Source organism: Eptatretus burgeri, chromosome 2 (assembly GCF_056783735.1).
Source record: "Eptatretus burgeri isolate ZD-2024b chromosome 2, Ebu_testis_v1, whole genome shotgun sequence".
Lineage (NCBI taxonomy): Eukaryota > Metazoa > Chordata > Myxini > Myxiniformes > Myxinidae > Eptatretus > Eptatretus burgeri.
The window spans coordinates 141,838,538-141,862,108 of NC_140962.1; the positions used below are offsets into that span (position 1 = coordinate 141,838,538).

The 23,571-nt window shown below is 44.1% G+C and overlaps 1 protein-coding gene across 1 annotated transcript in view; it reads left to right on the plus strand.

Annotated features, from left to right (window-relative positions):
• Positions 1-23,571, plus strand: part of LOC147033367 (uncharacterized) — a 118,018-nt gene that overhangs the window by 8,413 nt on the left and 86,034 nt on the right. Inside the window, exons 2-6 of the mRNA XM_085851457.1 lie at positions 5,841-6,483; positions 7,725-7,747; positions 8,012-8,139; positions 13,171-13,215; positions 22,637-22,882. Coding sequence (XP_085707583.1) covers positions 5,887-6,483; positions 7,725-7,747; positions 8,012-8,139; positions 13,171-13,215; positions 22,637-22,882 — 1,039 coding nt within the window. The 5' untranslated portion in view covers positions 5,841-5,886. The remainder of the gene's footprint in view (positions 1-5,840; positions 6,484-7,724; positions 7,748-8,011; positions 8,140-13,170; positions 13,216-22,636; positions 22,883-23,571) is intronic.

The window sequence follows — 23,571 nt, forward strand, 5'->3', positions numbered from 1 at the left end:
TGTTCTGTCAAAGGACATGTTTGTCAAACTCATTAAATATTCCACACTAGATTTATGAACCAATCATTTAAAACAGCCCGGTGGAACTGGGTTATCTGCTGGTACTGTCAGACCTCGCTATTCGTGGCGGAGTTACATTTCTGGAAAATGCTGCGAATGTCGGGGCATTGTTTCAATAGAAAAAGGGGGGATAGGTTCCTGGCGGCTCGTGATTAACGAGGGCAAAATCAAAAAGCGCCGTAAAAACCCCCGAATAATCCCGCAAAAAAAAAAAAAACCACAAGCGCGAAAAATGCCAATATGTCCACGAAAACGCAAAAAAATGGAGTGGAGATGGTAGTTTTTCTCGTGTTGGTGGTGTCTGGAACAATCTCACATTCTCCGTGTCAGGATTGCTGGTCTTACTTTATCACTCAAACTAAGCTACTGGGTTATCGTCGATTTATTTCTCACATGTACCATGCAACCATTCTACTCGCTTTAAATCCGTGTCTTTACATTCCCCTCTTTCCTTTCATTTCCTTTAAAACCACTAATTACAAACTTTAAGAAGTCCAAGTTTTGGGCCCCAGTTCCTAGTATTATTAGGTGTAAAGAATCTCTCGAGTCCTGCCCGTCTCTGCTGCCAACGAGAGGGAGGGTTCAGGCAGTCGTAGTCATATCGGTCCCTCCCAAGACCCTTACCTTTCTCATGAACCTGACTTTTTCTCTTCATTTCACCAACATTCCATGATCTTTCTTCAAGCCTTTTCCTCTGTTGAACCATTCTACCTTTCCTAATATCTTGCTTCTCTCAGAGACCCAACTGCCAACTGATGCTCTCGTGAATTCCTTTCACATTTCCAACCTTCACTCATGATTCCGTTTCAAAGGAGAAGTCTGTGCTTATTCCAACACCACCACCTTGTGCATCTTGAATCCCCTTACTTTGACATCATATGGCTTAAGATTTGTTTCCCAACCATCACGATTTACCTCCGCCACTGGAGGTGGACGGAGGTTATGTTTTCACGTCTGTCTGTCTGTCTCTGTCCACGAGCAGGATATCTCAAAAAGTTATGTACGGATTCGGACGGAATTTTGTGGACTGGTTGGGGGTGTGATGAAGAATTGATTTGATTTTGGTGAAGATCTGAATCTGGATCCGATAATTTTTTGATTTTCAAGTGATTCATCACCATTCGAGAGTTTGGCCCAAAAATAATAAAGCACGATATTTCAAATAGTTGTGACAAAAATATGTGGATGGGTTGGTTTGGTGATGAGAACAAGCCGATTCGATTTTGGTTCGGCCCCGGATCCGGATCCAGATCCAGCCTATCAGCGGGATGCAAAATGTAAGCTGTTCAGCCTGGCAGAAGTATGCGCCCTCCAGGGTGCCGTTTTCGTTGCACTGAAAATCATCCGTTCGTTTGTTTGTCCGCACAGAACGTGAGTGTTTATTCTCTGCAACCGCTTCCCGGATCGATAAATTTTCACCATCGGAGCGACTACTCATCTGGAATGTTTTAATGACAATTATGATGTCATAGGTCATGTGTTGTGGCAGCCATGTTTGAAAAAAAGGAAAAACAATGGACCTCTGTCTCTGAAACCACACTATGGAAAAAAAAAAATTGAAACTTTTGCACATAGCAAGTACTCCTCATGGGAAATAAGTGTGGGTTTTTATTTATTTTTTTTTTCATGATTTCATAGGTGCTTTCCTTATGATATCATAATTGCATACGTAGACTGCGACATCCAATCGGTATGAAATTTTCTGAGGGTCATCCAAGGATAAATTGGTGTACAAATTTTTACATCCTCGTGGAGGGATCTCTAAGTCTTACTCACGTTGTTGTTCTTCATCTTCTTCTTGTGGACTTTTTTGTTTCACAGCCTACAGTTTTCATCGAAACTTCCTGAAACTTGGCGTATATATGTAAAAAATACCCTGCGCAGACAGTAACCATCTCCGATTTTGAAAATTCCTCCGAGAAAAAAAGTTATGACGTCAAAATATCTCTGCTTAGAATGGAAATCGCCTAAAAAAAATTATCTCCGAAACTGGGCAAGCTTTTTCAATTCTGTTTGCGGGAATCGAACAGGGCATTAGCAGAGATGAATTGCCGCACATACCATGCATCACTATGACGTCATATCATTTTTTTTTTGACGTCATTCCTATTTTTTGACATTTTTTGTTTCACAACCCAAAGTTTTCATCGGATCTTCGTGAAACTTGCCACGTATATGCAGAAAGCCCACGCGCCGGCAGTAACCATCTCTGATTTTGGAAATTCTTCCTAGAAAAAAAGTTGACGTCATAATATCGCCGCTAATGGAAATCGCCGATACCATTATCTCCGAAACTGGGCATGCTGTTTGAATTTTGTTTGCGGGAATCAAGCCGGGCATTAGCACAGATAATTTATCGCAAACCTGATGCATCACAATGACGTCATATTCGTTTTTATGACGTCATCATTAATAGGAAGAGGATCTTATCTCATTTGAGCTTGTTTTTTAATGATGTCATTGGTCATGTGGTTCAGCAGCCATATATATATATATATATATATATATATATATATATATATTTTAAAATCTCCGTAACGGCTGAACAGATCGAGGCAAAATTTTATAGTTATGACCGCTTATCCATGAGGAACAAAAAGTTCCCCACCTGTGACGTTGTAGGTCACATGCTTGGCAGCTATGTTTTATTTTGAGGCGATGCCTTCGCTTTTCCGTTTTGACGATATGCAAGCTGCCTCCCACTGACAAACTCTTCGGTTTTCTTTTCTCCTAATTTTATGTTTTCACCCAGGACTGTTTGTTTGTTTGTCTCTCTGTCTGGCTGTCAGCAGGATATCCTAAAAAGGTGCAGACAGACGCGAGCCAAACTTGTTGGACAGGTTGGGTGTGTGTGATGAGGAGGAATTGATTTGATTTCGGTGCGGATATGGCTGTGAGACTTTTCAAAAGTGAGACTTTGTGAGAAAATGAATGCTTCAAAATTGAGAGTTCGGGTCAAAAAAGATGTATAGCATGATATTTCAAAAAGTTGTCGATGAGTTGGGCAGGTGACAAGAACGACGCGATTGGAGGAGTTGAAGTCCGGATGGAGATCCGGCCTTTCAGTGGGATACAAAAGGTAAACTGTTCAGCCTGGTGGAGGTATGCGCTCGACCGAGTACCGTTATAGTTCCACATTGGATGACTGTGACATGCTACCACTTCCTGACGCTAATCTTACGCTGCTCACTGGAATGTCTTTTCATTCAGTGAAAAACGACTTATTTCTCTCTTTGGACACAAGCAAGGCGTATGGACTCGATGACATTCCTCCTCGTAACTTTAAAGTTTAAGCAGTGTGCTTCAGCACTTGCACCTGTGCTTGCTCGTTTATTTTGCTTTTGTATAAAAACTAAAACTTTTCCTCTTTTCTGGAAACGTACTTTAGTACAGCCTATTATAAAGAAGGGTGATCGTTCAAACCCTTCCAACTGCCGTCCAATTTCACTGACTTGTACGATTTCCAAAGTCTTTGAACATCTTCTCAAGTCTCATTTCTTCAAGCATCTTGAGACCTCAGTCTTCCGTCTGACCATCAGTGTGGCTTTCACAAGGCGAGATTTACCGGTGATATCCTTTCCTATATTACGAGTGTCTGGTCTCCTTCTCTAAGAGACTTTGGGGATCCTTTGTCACAGCCCTTAATACCTCGCAAGCTTTTGACAGAGTGTTGCAGCGGTGTCTGATCTCCTCCAACGCTCCCCCGTTTTGGCTTTCCTCCTTCATTCTGCTCTCACATCTAGCTCCTCCTCTTACTCCTTCTTCTTCTTTTTCTTCTACTCATCGTCCTCACGAAAACGTATGCAATCCTGTACTATTCTCGAACCCCAGCCGAGCCGTACCATAGACTTTTCGAAATATCCCGTGTTGCTGCCTTGCTTGACACACAGCATTCAAAGGATAGAGCACGGACAAACAACCATAGGTTGCCATTGTAGATTTTGATACAGATACAGAACGTCAGTACAATTTTAAAACATTTATTTTAACAAACAAACAGATGATATGTGCCAGCACCTGAGATCCTTGACAGATAAATTTGCTCCAGATCTCTCAACATAACTGGAGAATCTTCGTCTTTATATAGTTTCCAGTAAGACACAGTTTTTTTATTTATAATTTTCTGACGCTGACGCCAGTTCGCCCGGTATTGACAATTTCCAGGTGAACCTTATCTTCAGTCTTCTTAGACAGCTCCTGCTTAAATGGTTGGAACACATATTCAAACCCAGACATATTAATCGCACAGAATGCTAGAATGACGTCAAACACCAACTCTAATGGCCATTAAAACAAGTTTCCATCTTATGTAGGTTAAAAATCGGTCTGCTTCTCCCAAAACTGGGAAGATATATTATATTGAAGCGACCAGAGCGCCTGTACATTTTCTTAAGTCCACATTCCAACTCGTTTGTGTCTTCCATACAAAATTCTCAAGATAGTTCGACATGACAGGCAATTCTTCTTTATATTCAACTTACTGGCAAAGTTCAACCTGTTTACACTTTTAATATACCGATGATCTTTCCGTACAAAGGAGAAATATAATTATGTTAATTCCAAATGGATGCATACTTGAAACATCATATCATATGTGAGTACATTTATTTCAGGATTAATATATTTTATTTTAATGTCAGGTTTTAATCATCATCAATTTATTTATTTTATCACCCCCAAACCCATCATGATAAAATGTTTCCCCACCATCCATGAGGAGGAGGAAATCCCTCTGATTGCTGCGCTAAGGCCGAAGTCACATTTGCTCTACGGCGAGGATACGGTGGCGGTACGCCCTCTGAATTGACAGAAACGTGCGGCGGCAGCAGAGTTTCTGCGGTGGCCTTAGGGTGGCCCTACGCCGTTTGGCTATCTTTTATAGGCCGTAGGGGTCGCCATGGAATTATAACGCGGAGTTATAACTTTTTTTCATTTCTACGTTCGCCGTAGCAATTCGACAAGCCGAAAAAAGAAAAAAAAAAAAACTGGTTTAAAAAAAAAAAAATTAACCCACTCGTTGCCGTCCGTCTGGCCGCACGTTCGCCTTAGGACCCCCCTGCGGTCACCTTGAGGCTACCTTGTGTCTGCCTTGAAAATTATATGGCTGCCGCAGGGCCCCCTTAAGGTCACCGTGCGACATCAAATCAAAGACCGTACGGCAACCCTACATTTTCGGTCTCCACAATTTCTAAATATGCCGTGCAGCTCCCCGAAAAATAAAAACATATGTGACTGCTTCATTGTGTGACCGTGGAAATACTGCGGCCGCCGTATAATTGCTAGTGGCCGTAGATTTTGGAGACCCCATGGCCGCCGTGGAAAATGTGACTTAGGCCTAAGTGCGTCGACGAGCAACTTCATGCAGACATTGCTGGTACCCAGACTGCTCAGGAAAGTGATGTCGCTTCCCCCAATCCCAGCAGCTGCTTGTATGAAAGATGAGTCTGGTGTTGTCTCATGTATCTGCTGCATGTCTGCATGATTTTTATGGCAGATCTTCCACGAACCTTTGAGCCTGTAAAAACAAACAAAAAATCAGCGGTATTTTTAAAGAACCCCGTTGAGCTATTTTTGGAGAGCAGCTCCAAAAAGATGCACGGACAGATGGCATCCAAAATATCACCCCCAAATGGGATGACATCCGGTCCAGTGCCAGTAAAGGAGAATTCATGTTCGAGGCATGTTTGTGAAACGTTTTCTATCTTATCATTGATTTTTGAATTTAGATGTTTTATTCTTATCTTGTGTTTTTTTTTTTTTTCCGAACGATCACTCTGCAGGTGCAGGTTTCACCACGGCTCAAAATCTTTATATGTGCTCAGCGAAATGGCTTCTTCTTCTGGACTCGAGGAGTTCACATGTGTTGTCTGCTTTGAACTGTTCACGGAGCCCGTCACTCTGCCATGTGGCCACTCATTTTGCTGTGGCTGTTTGGAAAAATATTGGAAAAGCAATGACGAAACCACCGCTGTTCTTTGTCCCACTTGCCGTGAGGTTTTCCCCCAAAAGCCGAAAATGAAAAAGAGCGTGACTATTGCCAGCTTCATAAATCATCTAAATATGACTGAGGGAGAGGCTGGATCCAGGGTTGAGGTCCAAGATGGAGAACATGATGGTTTGACTCTGAACGACGTGAACTCGGGAAACAACAAGAGACGCTGTGAGGTTTGTCATGAAGAGGCAGCCAAGCGTTGTGTACCTTGTGAGATCCTGTGCTGTGAGAAACACGTGAAGCCTCACCAACAGAAACGGCACAAAGTGGTCAACCCCAGAATGAACGTGGAGGAGCTGAGCTGCACAAAACATGGCAATCCAGTTCAATTGTTTTGCAAGGATGATGGGAGCTTGATGTGCTTGATGTGCATAGCTGGACATCAGGATCACAAATTCATTCCTTTAGAGACTGCTTACATTGAACTGGAGGTAAGTAAATAAGTGAAAGTTTTTTTGTTTTTTTTTCCCCCAAATTGTTATATCCATACCATATTAAATTATCGGTCCGACAGGGTGGTTGGGAAGAAGCACAGCTTACCTTTTGAGCTGTACGATAAAGTATGCGGTCTATTGTACGGATGTTAAGCTTTCTGTAACATGTATATATATATATATATATATATATATATATATATATAGTTAGTTGACCTTGAAGATCCAACATTTTTGTGAAGAATAGGTGAGCTATCGCAGGAAACTTAAGTTCCAAATTGCTGCAATTTCTTCAGTGGAATGTCAAAGTCGTGCTCTCTATTTGTGAAAGAGATTCCTACAAAAAACTGAATCTGGCCGACTTCACAAAGGACGCACCAAAATGGGCATTGATCACCTCGTACCGTGTACTCCATCACCATGACCGACTCCTTTTGCTCAACCGGTTATGGTTCCCAGACGTTTCACTCAATAATTTTCTCCACGAATTGCTCGTTTGGATTTGTAAGGACCAATACAGCACGGCATTCATTTGCTGACTTCACCCTGTAAGCACCATTAAATCTATCCTTGACGCTGCAAATTGAACACCGTCGTTTGCATTAATTCTCCGTCCATCTCAGGTACCAGAGGTACTTGTGTTCACCCCTGTTAAACTGTCCGTGAGCACGATATCTTAAGAAGTTGTAGGTGGGGCAAAAAAAACAATAGCGTGATAGCTCAAAACACGGTGGACGAATTCGGACGAAACTTGGATTGTTTGGGTGAGTCGTGGACAAATTGATTATGTTTTGGTTGAAGATCTGGATATTAGGATTTTTAAATGATTCTTCATGAGTGAGAGATGGGGCCAAAAACTATATATATATATATATGGCACAATATTTCAAATTGAATTCCTGATTGAACCTCCCATTTTGAGCTCTTTCAAAACGGCACAAGAATAAAAGGCGTCCTTGGTTTGTTTGTTTTCTTTAATCACGGGCTTCAGATAGTTACAAAATAATAGTAGTAGTAGTAGCAATAAGGGCAATAACATGGCCGAGTCGAAGCCATCATAGGCTAAGCAAGTGTGAAAATGTATAATTAAGATGAAAAGGACTTTGAATACAAATGTAACTCAACTATGTGGATATGCACACCCACATGCCTTCCCCTCCTGCCCAGCCGCTGACTGTTTGTAGTTTTATGAAATGAAACATTTAATGGCCGTTTGTTTTTTTGTCTTGGCTTTTTAGGGTGACAGGGATGCCGTAATAAGGTAGGACTCTCATATCTGGCATGTGATGAAGTTTTCACTCCTCACAACCCTTTGCAATGATGATATTAAAAAAAAATGATATTTTTTGTTTCCTCCTCCCCCCACAAAATATAATTAATCGATGTCCCACCTCGTCCCCAAATGATGATTTGATGTCCCATGTTGTGTGAGAGTACCTGAGAGCGAGGAAGTTGTTGGACCTTGAAGAAAATAAACGCTGATCAAGTGCATCCTTTAAATCGTGTTTTTCCGTTTCTTTCCCAGGCTCGAGTTGCCGTCACAATTTCGATCCGTCAAGACGGCGTCATCCACAGTGCTGGAAATCTCTCAGGAGGAGAAGAGTCTGGATTCTCATACCAAAGTCGACAAGAACATTGTGACGAAGATACAGAGTGAGTGACACAAACAAAGAATATTTAATAGGGGAAGAGAAAGGATACACAAACAGTGAAATAGTTTCCGGTCCTCGATTCCTTTGTACCTCGGCGCCATCTTCTGTCTTTTAAATCTGAGGATACCTGTTCTGCAATTGACTTAACAGCCTTGAATTGTTGATGTTGGTTTGCTGAAGTAGTCTTTTGTCCCTCTCGTGTGACCACGTGACCTTGTGGCCCACGTTTGCGTTTGTTGTTTTCATCCCTCTCCTCTTTTTCTGTTCCTTCATTCCCCTGCTTGTTGCCCTGCTACCACTTTGTCGGTGCTTTGCCTTTTCTCCCATCTGCAGCCTCGCTCTTCCATGAGCCTCAACCTCAGAGAAAAATGTAAACCAACAAGCAGAGGTACATTCAAAGCACACCACCCCCATGCCAAATAAATAAATAACAAATCCTCCAGCGCGCGACATTGCCGGGGTGCCTTTGGCACCTGGCGATGCCGCCGTGCAGCACGTGGAGACAGAATTTGCAGGGATCGGTGTACAATAACTGATTGATTAATTGCGTAGTTGTTCAGTTCAAAATAAATAATCGTAAAATAATTAATTTATTCATCAATTTGCGAATAGCATACCAAAACCACCACTGTTTAATCCGAATCTGTAACACTTTTTTTTTTTGAGAATTTAAGTAGTTAATCAATTAATTGATTCATCAATAAATACAAAATACCCTTTATAGTCAAATCACTTGGTCATTGTCATGTCCAATTATCAGCTTCTTTGCTCAAAAGGTGCCCGAGATATTGCCCAGATGAGAAAGAAAATAAAGAAGTAATTAATAAATCGATAATCCGATATATTATTTCCTTTGACGTTTCTCCTCCGAAACTGCGGGACGGATTGTCGCCACTTTCGGCATGCGGGTGGTCTGTGATCTAATGAACAGCATGGGCTATGTAAGATCGCGCCAGACGGACAGGTTTGGGAATTTTGGGCGATTTTTCAAATTTTTACATTCGTTTGCATGGCGACGTGTGACGTCACCGCTGAGAGGCGTAATGACGTCATGACATCACCGGTCATTCGCTGACGTCATTACGTCTGTCGTCGACAGACCGTCACCGCTGAGGGGCGTAATGCCACTCCGAGAAAACAGCGTCTGCAATGTAAAACCCTCTTCTGCACATGCTGACTACTTCAGAAGGTGAATTTGACACAAAAAATGTAACAAGAAGCATTGTATATCAAGAAATTCGATAAATCACATTGTAAACACTGGATAGATTGACGTCCGAACGAACCCTCACTTTCGAAACTTCACGCAGCGCGCGAGTTTGGCTAGTCAGTAATTGATTTTATTAATCAAAAATTGAAGAAAAAAAACAAGTTTTTCCCAAAACGCTTGTTCACTGTTGTGCCAAAATTTCAGCTTCCTAGCTCAAAGAATGACAGATATCGCCCGGACAAAGAAATATACAAACAAACGGAGTGAAAACTGAGTACGAGTATGCTCTTTCGGCACGTGTCGGCGATAGCGTCATTCAGTGTCTGGAAATGGGATAGGGAGGGGGGCAGTGTACAAATTGCGTACATTCAGGGCATTAAATGTGTGTCGAGGGTGGTGGTTGGGGGCGGGTGAGTGTGAAAGGTGGTAACTGTTTGGTGTTGAATACTGTTGCATTTACAGCCCTTCTCCACCACAACAAATAACACCATGAGGCGTGACGTCGCAAATGTGGTTAAAAACGGTCGTGGTATTGACTCGATTTACCAGAAACCGAAAGCGAGCAGGTCCATTGATCCGACTTTAGGAACTTCTAAAGGTGCTGGTAATTATTGGCTTGTGATAATGCGATGAACCAATTTCATCCTTTCCAGGGAAGCACCAACTGACCGAATCGTTTTTGGAAGCATGGGATGGCACAACTGAGGGGGGAGGGAGATAGAGACAGAGGTGAGGTGAGAGAGAAGTGGCGAAGGTGTCACGCTCCTTCACTTTCACAAACTCACATCGAACACAACCAGGTTTTCAGGACGTCGGTACCTGGAGCCACTGGCGCACCTGACAGCGCACACAGTCTGAGATCATCTTCAGCGCAGCCAGATGATCAGGAGCAAAACAAAGGAGAAGAGATGGAACAAATCACAATTGTCCCTACTTTTATATGCTCCTCCACTCCCCCATGTTGCATGGGTTTACGCATGGCCCACACCACAGTGCTTCATAAAGATGATGCCTCATGGCCCTGTTGTAATGACCGATTTTATATGTATGGACCGATTTTATCCGTACTTGGCACAAAGACAACACATGATGCTGTACATATGCACATCATTTGTTTTTTCGAGATAAGATTCAAAATGGGCCGACTGGCAGCCATTTTGTTACTTAAACGTGTCCCCAACCATTGCTCAGACGTGCATGATCTGATTTTGTTCAAACTTGTTGGCACAAGCACAGTTTCCAATGGCATGCACTTGCACCTAACTTTATTTTGCGATCTGATCAAAGATGGTCGACTGGAAGACTGGCAGCCATTTTCGTTGTAAATATATATATATATATATGGGCTAGCAGTTTAACTCCGTCCAGCAAAATTATTATAACAACGGGGGCAATGACATTTTGTCTTTTCTTTTGTTTGTTTCCTCCCTTGTTCTCTTTTGGTTTTCATCTCTTCTGTCCACAACAGCTTCTGACAGCCATTCAGTTTTCTTCTTTCTGCTTGCTTTTGGAATGTTGTTTTTGGTCTCTTATTTTACAATGTCTTCAACTTCTTGCCACGATTTGTTTGGCATTCCGTTAACCAAGTCCAGCTCTGTAAACCGTTTGTTAATTCATTTATTTATTTAAAACCTTTGTTGCATGTTGTTTAAAAAAAAAAAAACGTTTTCAAGGTCATATCTGAATTTTTTTTATTTTTTTTCACGTTTCTCAATTATACTCGTCGGTTTGCCACAAGAAGTTCATGATCTGTCCCACAGTCTGCACTGGCGGAGTATTTTGACAGATCTCGCAGTTCTTCTCCATCTTCTGTTGATTATAATGTAATCGATCCGATATCCATATTGCTTAAGTCCATTTGTACAGCCTGCTCCTGGGTTGTTTGAGTTGTATGCTTGCAATTATTGAGATCATTCTTCTCACAACTCCAGCATTCCTTCCCCGAACTCATTTTGGACACCAAGTCGGTGCTTTCCTGCAATCCTTGGTGCTCCTGCTTCTCTATTTTTGCTTTACATTCTCCTATAATAGTTTAAACGTCTCCTTTCGGCACCTGTTCCACCAGTTCCTGTAACTATCCATAAAAATTTCTGCCCGTTTTCTTCATCTGCTGCCGAAGTTGGAGCACTTAATCCGAATGTTATCGCGCTGTTCACTGGATGCCCTTTCAACCTCACTGATACGAACCTATCATTGACTGGATTGTGTCCCAGTACTGATCTTGCCATCTTATTGCAAATCGATGACGCTTCATTTATTTTGCAGGTTTCCTGATAAGAAAAGAATAAGTTTTAATTGCCAGATAAGAAACTGACCCCAAACCATTCCATCCAAGTCCACTTGTCCCTAAAATTCCAGTTATTTTCCTGTCCTCTTTCTTTATTGCATCTAACTTTCCCTAATTCATTGACCTTCCATTCCACGCGTCGCAATTTTGTGAACATTTGAGAAATTCAGATTGGGACTTTCAGTTCTGATGATTTCAGCGACTGGACTTGCATGTGGATTTGATCTTGTCCGACTCATCAAAGCACTTTGTTCTTCCCCATTAGCCATGTGGGTGCTTTCAAACTTGTGGGACTCCTCCTCCGGCACCACAGCTTTGTCTTGGATTTCTGTTCAATGTTTTATTGGTATGTATAGAGGTAGTTTGCCATTCCCTTCTTCTGAGCAGTGCCTTTTCAGTACTGTACTAGACAGGTGATCCTATCCATTGTTCTCTATAAGAGCATGATTTACCTATCACTGGTAATATGTGCCAGCTTGCATGCATGGCCATGCACCACCTGCTCCCATGGCTTCATGTAGCCCTGATTGGGACCCCCCCCCTAATGGGGGGGGGGAGGGTCGTACACCTTACCCAAGATTTGTCCATGGGTTACGGGTTGGTGAATGCGCCCCCTCCTTTGAGAATTTTGCTGCCTTTACCTCGTTAAACCCTTTTGCCTTTGGTTTCAAAACCTGAACAGCAAGGCAGCGGCGAATTTGTATTCAGTTTCCTTTTCCTATGTGATCTGCCTTCCAACGATAATGAGCCCCATCTGGCTGAAGCAACTGTTTCCAAGTTGCCAGCGATTCTCCTTTTACCTCTACACCCGTAGTGAGAACATCCGCACCACGAGAAGGCCAGAATAAGGTGAGACTGTCAGAGGCTATTTGAGATGCTGAGCCACTGGATTATTTTATAGACATTGAGAGCTTGTCCTTAGTCACTCCATGGCATAACCGTCCATGGGGGCCCATACATTAGTGTAGGCCATTAATTCAAACTGGGTAGAAAAATAAGTAAAATAAAAGCCATGAGTAAATTCCAAATCCATCGGGCCCACACTCTGTGCAGAGCGTTGGTGCTGCCGAAGCAGTCTCCTCGGCTATTGGGCACAATCCTGAACGGGCCGCCACTCCGGCACAGTATACCAGCAAGCTGGCACTCATTTTGCCGACCTCGGAAGGATGACGGGCAGAGTCAACCCCACCTGGTATTAATTCAACGGCTGAGCGGGATTTGAACTCAGGACCTTGGGATCCCAAGCCCACCACCCTCACCATCAAGCCAACAACAGGCATATTAAAAGAATGTGGAGAACACAATTGAATAAAATGTACAATTATTATTTATTATTTATTTTTAACTTGTTTTTTGTCAAGTTATTTAAACTTCTGCACAAAGTTGTTTGCTTTGTAGTAGTTGTTTGAGTGCAGTATATTTTCCAATACAGTACAATGCAGTGATTTATTTGTAATTATATATTTATATATATATATATATATATATATATTTTTTTTTCTTCCACTGATGTTTTTTATTTTATTTTTCCCCAGAAGATCTGGTGAAGTACCTGGATCAGAACATCTTGAGGAGTTTTTGTAAGTGAAGGGAAATTGAGAGGGTGATCTGATTGTTGGAGATTATAATATTAAAAAAAGGAAATGACATCATGATGTCTTTAGATTAAGCATGGGGGGGGTGGGGGGAGCCTCCGGTACGTGTGCCAGATCTGGCCCATGACATGTGGTGATATTTTCTGCCGTGTTTTTGGAGCTGTTATCAGTGAAACCGGACTCGGTAGCGTAACGGTTAGAGCTTCTGCTCTGAGTCCGAGACGTCATCGATTCAAACCCTGGCCGAGGCACATGATAGACTTTAATTATATAATGGTATGCTCAGCATTTAAAAGGATAAAGCACGGGCAAAATGCTGGGAAGACCAAGGCAAACCACCCGGTGTAACCCTTCCAAGTAACTGCTTCGGCAGCACCGACGCTGTGTTAAGAGTGTGGGACATTAAATCAAAATTTTATCGCTGAACTCAAAGAGGTAATATAAAGAGCAGCAACAAGTATTCCACCCAACACAGCTACTTGCATCCAAAGGAAGCAATCTCACAAGTCACATTAGGCAAGTTACTTTAATAATGCTACGGATATTATGGCTCTTATTAAAACTAGCAGAGCGGTGTGTAGGCAACTGGCAGCTCTGTGATGCAACCCCCCCCCCCAAGTTACATGCATGAAGCAAAACCACACCGACTGCTTATAATTCAAAACTCCTCACGGTGCTGGAAGCCGTGGGGATAGGAATACTGCACTATCAATGTTGGGACTTGTAATGCCCTCCCCTCCCTGGAGGCGGCGATACACGATACACATTTACATAGAGAATTTGCATCACCCCTTGCCCCCCCCCCACAAGACCACCGGCAAAGATAACACCCCTATACATTATTTGGGGTCATGGTGATCCTATGTAGCAAGTCTGGATGTAATCAGCTCAGAAATGCAGGAGTGGCACAACAAAAAAAACACACACACACACACACACACTCACCGGTCTGTGAGTTACAGCAAGGATGTATATGATTTCCTGTGTTATTTTTTTCCGATGAAGTATCAGGACGTTTTGTTATTTTGCAATAATTTTATATCTGCAATAACAAGAATCAGAATTATTTGTTGCATTAACTTTATCCAAATATGTATTGTTTAAACTGCTCACGCCACAATGCGTATCACCGGGCCGCAGCAAGTTTAGCAATAGCAGTTATGACCCTCCGACTGGGAAGGATTCCACCCGCCTCCTTTATATGGTTCCTCACTCCATTTTTTCTGATTTAATTTACTCTTCAATCTTCCTTTTTATTACTTTCACTCTGATCCACTTGTTTGCTTTCCTACTCGAGCTGTTTTCTTGTTCTGTTTATTTTTGTGATTTAGACTGGAACTCTTCAAAAATGCTGACTTTTTTTTTTTTGATGTATTTAGCATTTATCTTGTTCCAGCATGTCTCCAAACATCCCAATCCTGCATTGCTTAACAAGCTCCACGAGAGAATGCTTGGTTGATGCTTTTACTCCATTTGTACAGCACACACAGGTCTGCCTTTTCCTCTTCTTCCCTCAATGATACCCAGCATGGCTGATTTCTCCAGACTTTCGTTTTCTGCATGCCTGATCTGTCCAAAGCATGACAGTTTCTGGTTTAACATCAGTCATGGTATCCAAGGCAATCTCCACTCATTGCTTGCGGACTTCCTCTCCTGTCACGGTCAACACGTGGCTCTTAATGGCTCTCGATCATCCCCTCTTCCTGTGCAGGCTGGAGTTCCTCAAGGCAGTGTTCTGGGCCCTGTTCTTTTTCTGGTTTTCATCAATGATCTCTCAGACTCTCTGGAAAATCCTCTTTATTTCTTTGCTGGTGACCACCCTCTGCCGTACCATCTCTCATCCCTCAGATCGGCAAGCAGCAACTTTCCTGGGAAAGTCACATTTCCAACCTGGCCTCCAAAGTCAGTTGCCGACTGGGAATCCTCTGTCGTGCAAAGTCCTTCCTTGGCACGCCTGGGCTCCTGACCACATACAAAGCTTTCATCCGCAGCCTGATGGAGTACAGCTCTCCTCTTTGGGCTGATGCTCCCACCTCACATCTAGCTTGGCTTCACGCTTTGAATACCAAGGCATTTAGGATCGTTTGTATCCCCCACAATGAAGTCTTGGGGTCTCTCTCTCTCTCTCTCTCTCTCTCTCTCTCTCTCTCTCTCTCTCTCTCTCTCTCTCTCTCTCTCTCTCTCTGTCTCTCTGTCTCTCTGTCTCTCTGTCTCTCTGTCTCTCTGTCTCTCTCTCTCTCTGTCTCTCTGTCTCTCTGTCTCTCTGTCTCTCTGTCTCTCTGTCTCTCTGTCTCTCTGACTCTCTGTCTCTCTGTCTCTCTGTCTCTCTGTCTCTCTGTCTCTCTGTCTCTCTGTCTCTCTGTCTCTCTGTCTCTCTGTCTCTCTGTCTCTCTGTCTCTCTGTCTCTCTGTCTCTCTCTCTCTCTCTCTCTCTCTCTCTCTCTCTCTCTCTCTCTCTCTCTCTCTCTCTCTCTCTCGAGAGAGAGAGAGAGAGAGAGAGAGAGAGAGAGAGAGAGAGAGAGGCAGGTCGATGGTCTTTCTGTCTTCTACTGTCTCCTCTCCAGCCATGCTCTGTCTGTGCTTTGTACCCCCTGTATTTCTGCAGGTCGCTGAAGGTCTGCCAGCAACCCCCTTTTGCTGACACCACCAAAATCACGAATCGCTGCTCACCTTCACTCTTTCATTCCTCTTTTTTTTTCCACTTCTCGAACAAACTCCCACACGCTCTTCAATCCCATTCTTCCCTCCAGGCCTTCAAAACACCTGTTCACCACCACCTCTTATCTTCCCCCATCCAAAACCTCAATCTTTTCCACCCCCGTTAATCCACCCCAATCCCACCTCCTTCAAAATTCCCTGCTTTCCTTCCTGAAAGTCCCTGTAATGTCCATCTTTTATACCCCGTGTTCCCCACCCCCATCCCTCTCCCTTCTACAGATCTTCTCATGTCTGTTCCCCACTGTTTTGTGCTTCCCTCTCCCGGTCCTCTTGTCTCATGCTCCCCTTGTTATATGTTCTGTGTGTTCACTGTTATATGAGCCTTGACAATGCATTCAAAAAAAAAGTTCTAATATGCATGGTGGTCTCATTTGCTGAAGCACCGATTTGTTTGTTTTTACAGTCCATGGAATTTTTAACATCCGTCTCCAACACCACATTTCAAAACTGTCGATCTTCCTTTGTCACTGTCCATGACTAGCATCCATTCACATCCATACATTATAACTTGAGATACCAGTATTCTTCAGTCTCCTCATAATTTGCTTTGTCACATCTTTGTCTTAACAGACCATTGTCAATCCCGACATTGCTGTTGTCCCCAATACTAACCGGGTATATTAATTTCTCCTCTACATTCTCCTCTCACTTCAATATCAGAACCCAGGGAGATGAAACTTTCCACCATATGCACAATGCACATGATCGTCTCCCAATTTGAATACGTTGATCTTCTCAGTTGACAAAGTGTTTTTATCTTGCCAAAACGAAGTTTTGGCAAGATATGTTAGTCAGCTTGTATGTTTTTTTTTTGTTTGTCTGTAATCACGTATAAAAAATTCTGCAGAGCACAGTTATCATTGGAAATTTTTGTAACCTCGCATATCAGAGGCCGATAGAGGTCCCTTTCAGCGCATAAAATTTTGAAGGTCAAGGTCACTTTGTCGCAAATCAGAAGAGTCGACGAAACCCTTATTTTTTGAGTAATTTTGATCGGATCGTCTTCAAACTTCATGGGAATACAGTCCATGGTCTGGCGCTCAGCTGATTAATTTTTGGTGGCGATTGGCCTTGACCTTCATGGTTAGCGCCTAAGGTCAAACATATTTGACCCCAAGGTTAAATTTTCAAGTTTTAGGAACCATATCGTGTAGCACCTCAAATTGAACACCTCGATGAGTGCTTTCTAGATATGTCAAGCTTGAGACATTATGACGTCATTTGGTGATGTTATGAGGCAAACGCATATTTTTCATGGTTACTCTGTAGAACGATTCTCATCGGAATCTCTCGTAGGCAGATATTCCTCAAGGAGTCGCTCCTGGTGGATAGCAGCTCTGTTCACCTCAGTGTGGCCTTAAAGAAGTCACACGTGGTCACCTTTTGGCAAGATACGGGTCACCCTACGGGTGACATTGGTTTATTTGTTTGTTTGTTTGTTGTTTATGCTTTAAATATAGACCAACTTTTTACAGCACGGCAACATCGCGCTGTTATATAATTGGCTATTCTGTCACGTCTTCTGTCACACTTATGGCCGCGTACGTCCCTTTGATCTGAGGGCTATAAATAGAAATTTGTCCAACGTCACAACTCTTCCCATCATGCATGCTAATTCACCGTGTCTACATTTAAATTTTATAACTGCAAAATTGTTTCATCATTCTTAACCTCGACTTTTACTGCCCCCAGCCGCGCGATATCGAAGTATTCACTTCTTGTTTACTTTCCTTCTTCACTGCAGTTTAATCAAGTCCCCTTTACTTTCTGCCAACAGAGTGGTATCATCAGCATACCTTAGGTTGTTGATACGTCTTCCTCCAATCCTGACTCCTGCCTCTATGTCATCGAACTTTGATTTCCTCATGATTTACTCACGATACAGATTGAAGAAGTAAGGGGAGAGAATTCCCCCCCTGTCTCACCCCTTCTACAATACCCCCAAACTATCCGGTAGCTCCATACTCGGTTCTTACTGCAGGTTCTTGTTTTAGTGTACATGCTTCTTATCTTATCACACCTATCAGGTGCTCGGACATCTCCATTTCTCTCAGCACAATCCACATCAATTCATGATCAGGTCAGGTATGGGAGCATGTGCCAGAACAGCGCGTCGCTGCGTCCACTTTCCATCGGTACTCCTGGGGCCTCCGTCTGGCCATCCCGCAGGCAGATGCCAGGCCCATCCCCATCTCCTTGAGATGATGGTCAACCTGCTGCAACCATGAGGCACGTGGTCGGCCCACTGTCCTCCTCCACTCATGAGACTCCCTCGCTGAGAGAATCTGGTGAGCAGGATCAGAGTCAGGAAAACGAGCCACATGTCCATACAGCTGCAACTAACGCTCACGGACTATGCAGGTAACAAATCTCATCCGAGTCTCTCTCAGCAACCGCTCGTTGGACACAAAATCCGACCAGCGATAGCCAAGGATTCTCCGAAAACACCTGGTACCAAAGGAATTAAGTCTCCGTCTCAGATACTTGGTCAGAGTCCAAGTCTCGCACCCATAGAGCAAGACTGGAAGTACCAAGGACCTGAAGACTCGGACTTTCGTCCTCCCGCACAGGTACCGGCAGCGCCACACCCCATGATCCAGTGAATCCATGACTCCCCAGGCCCGACCCAGACGTCTATTGACCTCTGACTCGCAGCCAGCAGAGACATGAATATCACTGCCAAGGTAAGTGAATCTCTCCACGACCTCAACATCCTCACCACAAACAGACACAGACAGGACAGCAGCATCCAAGATGTCACCGAAAGCCTGGATCTTAGTTTTGACCCAAGAAACCTGTAATCCCAGCGGCTCCGACTCCTCATTCAGCACCTCGAGGGCCCCCAAAAGGATGTCTAAAGTCTCCGCAAAGATGACTGCATCATCTGCAAAATCAAGGTCCGAGATCTTGACATTCCCAAACGATGCACCGCAACTTGATCTCTCCGACATCCTCCCTAAAATCCAGTCCATACAAGTGCTGAAAAGTGTGGAGGCAAGTACACATCCCTGACGAACTCCAGTAACAATGGAAATAAGTCAGAGGTGGTACCACCACACTTCACAGCACTCTCAGTACCAGAGTAGAGTTCAGACATCAGATCGATCAGTTTTGCTGGCACCCCACGAAGACCAAGAATCCTCCAGAGGACATCCCGATTCACTGAATCGAACGCTTTACAGAGATCAACATAGGCTGCAAGCAGCCCCTGCCGAAACTCTCGCCTGCGTTCGGTGAGGACACGAAGGGCAAGGATACGGTCAATCGTTGACCTCTTTGGTGTAAAGCCTGACTGCTCTGGACGCTGGTGCTCAAGCAGATGGTGGCGAACCCTATCAACAATTATCCGAGCAAAGATCTTCTCTGGCACTGAGAGCAGTGTCACCCCTCGGTAGTTGTTGCAGTCTTGGCGATCACCCTTCCCTTTCCAGAGAGGGACAACAAGGCCCCTCTTCCAATCAGTTGGGATGATGCCTGTGTTCCAGGCAGAGCACAAAACTGCATGCAACGACACGAGTGCAGCATTTCCACCAGCCTTGAGAAGTTCGGCATGGATGCCACAGATCCCTGGAGCTTTGCCCCATTTCAACTGGTTCACCGCAGCCCGTGTTTCCACAAGCGAAGGTGGACCACAGTTGATTCGAGGGTCAGCAACAGGGATTGTAACACCCTTGACGTCCAACTCGACAGCTGGGGGATCAGCCTGGTACAACCGCTCAAAGTAACCGGCCCAGCGGGCCTTCACTTCAGACTCCTCTGTCAAGAGCCTACCACTCTCTGCTCGAACTGCAGTGCTCCGAGGGATGGGCTTGGATGAACGTAATGCGCGAATTCCCCTGTAAGCGGGACGAGAATCACCTGTCCACAGGTGATGCTCTACCCCCTCACAGATTCCTCACACATAGGCCTCCTTGTCCACCCTCAGTGCACGTACAGTTTTACGCCTCAGCTCCCTGAACAGCTCAGCTCTGCCATTCAGCCTGGCCCTGCGACTCTGGTCAATGGTATCCAGTGTCCCTTGAGAGACAAAATTCTTCTTTGCCCTGCGGTGAGCTCCAAGACATCCACCGGCAACATCAAGGATGGTGGTCTTGAAGGCGCTCCACAACTCTTCAGGACCCCCCAAAGCACCCAGACCCCCCAAGTGTCCACTCAGCCTGTTCGCAAACTCCTCAGCTACTCTCTCATCCCTGAGCTTGGCAACATCCAGCCTAGGCTGGGATGGTACCATTCTCCAGGATTTAAGGTGCAGCTTTGGAGTTGCTACAACAAGCCTGTGGTCAGTATTGAGGAACTGAGCACTAGACCCTGCAGTTCTGGATCATCCTCCAACGACCGTCAATGAGGACATGGTCAATCTCCTTTGCCACACCGCCAGCGTTAGAATACCAAGTCCAGCGATGAGCTTGTGGGCGCTGAAACCATGAACCAGCCACCCTAAGTCCATGACTTCTTGCAAAGTCAAGGAACTTAGTGCTATTCTGGTTCATAGTTCCTGACCCATGGGGACCAACACACACCTCATAACCGTCCCTATCAGTTCCAGTCGATGCATTGAAATCCCCCAAGACTAGAAGTGTATCTCGTCTGGGGCACTGATCAACCACAGACTCGAGTGTGGCGTAGAATGCATCCTTCACGGTGAGATCACTCGCCTCAGTCGGAGCATAAACAGAGACCAGGGAAATGACACCTAATGAGTGACGAATCCTTAATCTCATAATACGCTCGTTGACCGGTGTTACCTCAATTATCATTGGGGTCAGCTTATTGGACACAGCTACAGCAACTCCTTGGGTATGGTAACCATCAGAGCGACCAGACCAATCGTAGGTGTAACCACCCACCATTATCTCGCCGCAATCCGGTCTCCGAACCTCAGAGAGAGCTGCAATCCCGATGTCCAAACGCTTGAGCTCAGATGATAACAGAGACAGGTGATCATCCTCTCTTAGGGATAGGACATTCCAGGCACCCACCCGAAGGGGCCGTCTGGTGGATGACACCTCAGCACCACTCCGACACACTCTCCCGCAATCTGACCCAGGGATGTTACCCCGTGGTTTCCCTCATATCAAAGATTGGGGGTCCCGAAGGCTTTGCCCCAATCCCATCATCCGGTGAGCTGCCCTGCGAAGGGAAGCTGCACAGGAGGTACTCCCACGGAGTGGGTTTTCAGATTTTTTTGCGTTTTTGCGTTTTGCGGAATGAAGGGTTTTACGATGGCCGGAGTGCAAATCCTGCCACCAACCTCCTAATAAGAAGTAACCCAACTGCAGGAGGACGTCCGCAGACACAGTTGGGCACTAGATATGGATGGCCGTTGGCTCACAAGGAGCTCCTCCGCCCTTTGACAGGTTTTCTTTTTAATCCTGCTGGGTGTCCATATCCAAACACCCCCCTCACCAGAAAACCTGGTGGGGGAGACGGTTTAGTCGCCGACAACCCGACCATGGAACAGGTTAGTACAGGTTTACATTGTACCTGTAGCAGGTCACAGATCGAACCTGACCTGACAGAAATTCATGATCAATACAATCGAAAGCTTTGTTCTAATCGATAAAACAGAGATACACCTACCTTTGATATTCCCTTGCTTTTTCCATGATTCCTCTCAGATTCCATGACACCTGGGTGAAACTATATTTACCCCACGCACATCAAGCGAAAGGCACGGTTAAGCAATTGGTTCATGTCTGCCTCTGTCTGTCTGTCTACAAACGTCAGTTTATGATTAAGGAACAACTCGTTTAAATTGAACGTCATATTTTGAACATGAATAGGAAGACAAGTCTGTCGTTTTGCCGTACGTTGGCTCTGAATTTGTTCCGATCGCACATGTGTCGAGAGGAGTGAGATAATCTTTTCTTTTTTTTTTACTCTGCCGGCCTACCTGGCAGTCAAACATAATTGAAAATCATTCCAAACAGGAAACTCAATGTTTGTAAGGACGTTATAAAGGATACAAATAACAGGCACGAATCGCTAATGTGTTGGGGGTAATGTAATGGACACTGGCAGCAGTGGTAAATTCCAGTATTAATTAATTGATTTATACCAGTTTTACAATCTTTATTTATATATTTTTTTCATTGAAGCATATACTTGAACACTTAAGAACACAAAATGCCTTCTTTGCACTTTCAAAACTCTTCCGTTGAGCTGTACTTGGACATGTTAAATAAGGTGGTGTACAAGACCGCTTCAACAGCGTGAAACTTGTGGAATTATTTTTAATGACCTTCAAAATAATCATTTTTTTTGGATTGAAGTGTATACTTAAACACCGCATGGGGTATCGTGTTCTATGAACTCTCTCGTTAATTTTTTTTTATTGGCTACATCCATCCATCCATTAGGACCATACTCTGTGCAGAGCGTTGGTGCCGCCGAAGCAGTCTCCTTGGCTATTGGGAACAATCCTGAACGGGTCGCCACTCCGACACAGTATACCAGCATGCTGGCACTCATTTTGCCGACCTCGGAAGGATGACAGGCAGAGTCAACCCCACCTGGTGTTAATTCAACAGCTGAGCGGGATTTGAACTCAGGACCCTAGGATCCCAAGCCCACTATCCTAACCATTAAGCCAACACCAGGCATATAGGCTACAGAAAGGTTTTTATTTCAGTTTTCACAGGGTTTTTTTTTTTAATAGCATGTGTTTTGTATTTGTCGAACATCTGCAGATGCACAAACCCCGAGTCTGGACCGAAACACTGCAAATCCATGGATTAAGATCTCCCCAGACTTCAGAATGGCGATTCGAACCAAGACCAAACAACCCTACCCAGAACACCCTGACCGGTTTGATGTCCCCCCCCAACTTCTTTGCTCTGAGATTTTCTTCTCAGGTCGTCACTACTGGGAGGTCGATGTGAGTTCAAGTCGTTTGTGCGGAATGGGCATCTGTTTTCACTCCATGGCGAGGAAAGGTATGGGAAAACAGTGCTGGTTGGGAGAGAATCCCGAGTCGTGGTTTTTGCAGAAATGTAATAACAAATATTCAGCATGGCACAACGATCAAGAGACCGTCGTATCCGTGCCGGGGAATCCTGAACGTTTAGGGTTCTTTTTGGATTGTGAGGCGGGAGAGTTGACATGTTTCTGGGATTCGCGGGTCCTACATGTGTTCAGGGGGAACTTCACGAACCCTGTTAACCCCGCTATTGGGGTTTATAACTTTGTTGGTAATTCCGTGCAGTTTTGCTCGTTTCCATGATTTTACACATTCCATTCTGTTCATTCACGAGATGTGCAAAGTGAAGTATTTTTTTTTTTTGGTTGTTTTTTTTTGGTTAAAATCAATATAATAATTTGCTTGTTCATGATGATGTGATTACTGATCAATTTTATGTCGTGGAATAGGTTATTGTTTATCTTGTAGGATGTGAAATGAACTTCAACCCAAACTCTTCACTCTCCCATCGACGAGTCTTCTCCCTCTTATGATAATGTCCCAAGTGTTATTAAAATAAATAATTTTGACTTGATCAATCCAACTTTAATATCTCGATTTGAGTTTGTGTTGTTCTGAGAACCTCTTGAAATATTGAGATACACACTGCTTGGCCAAAAGTACGTGGACACCTGCTCATCCAACATCTCATTCCAAAATCATGGC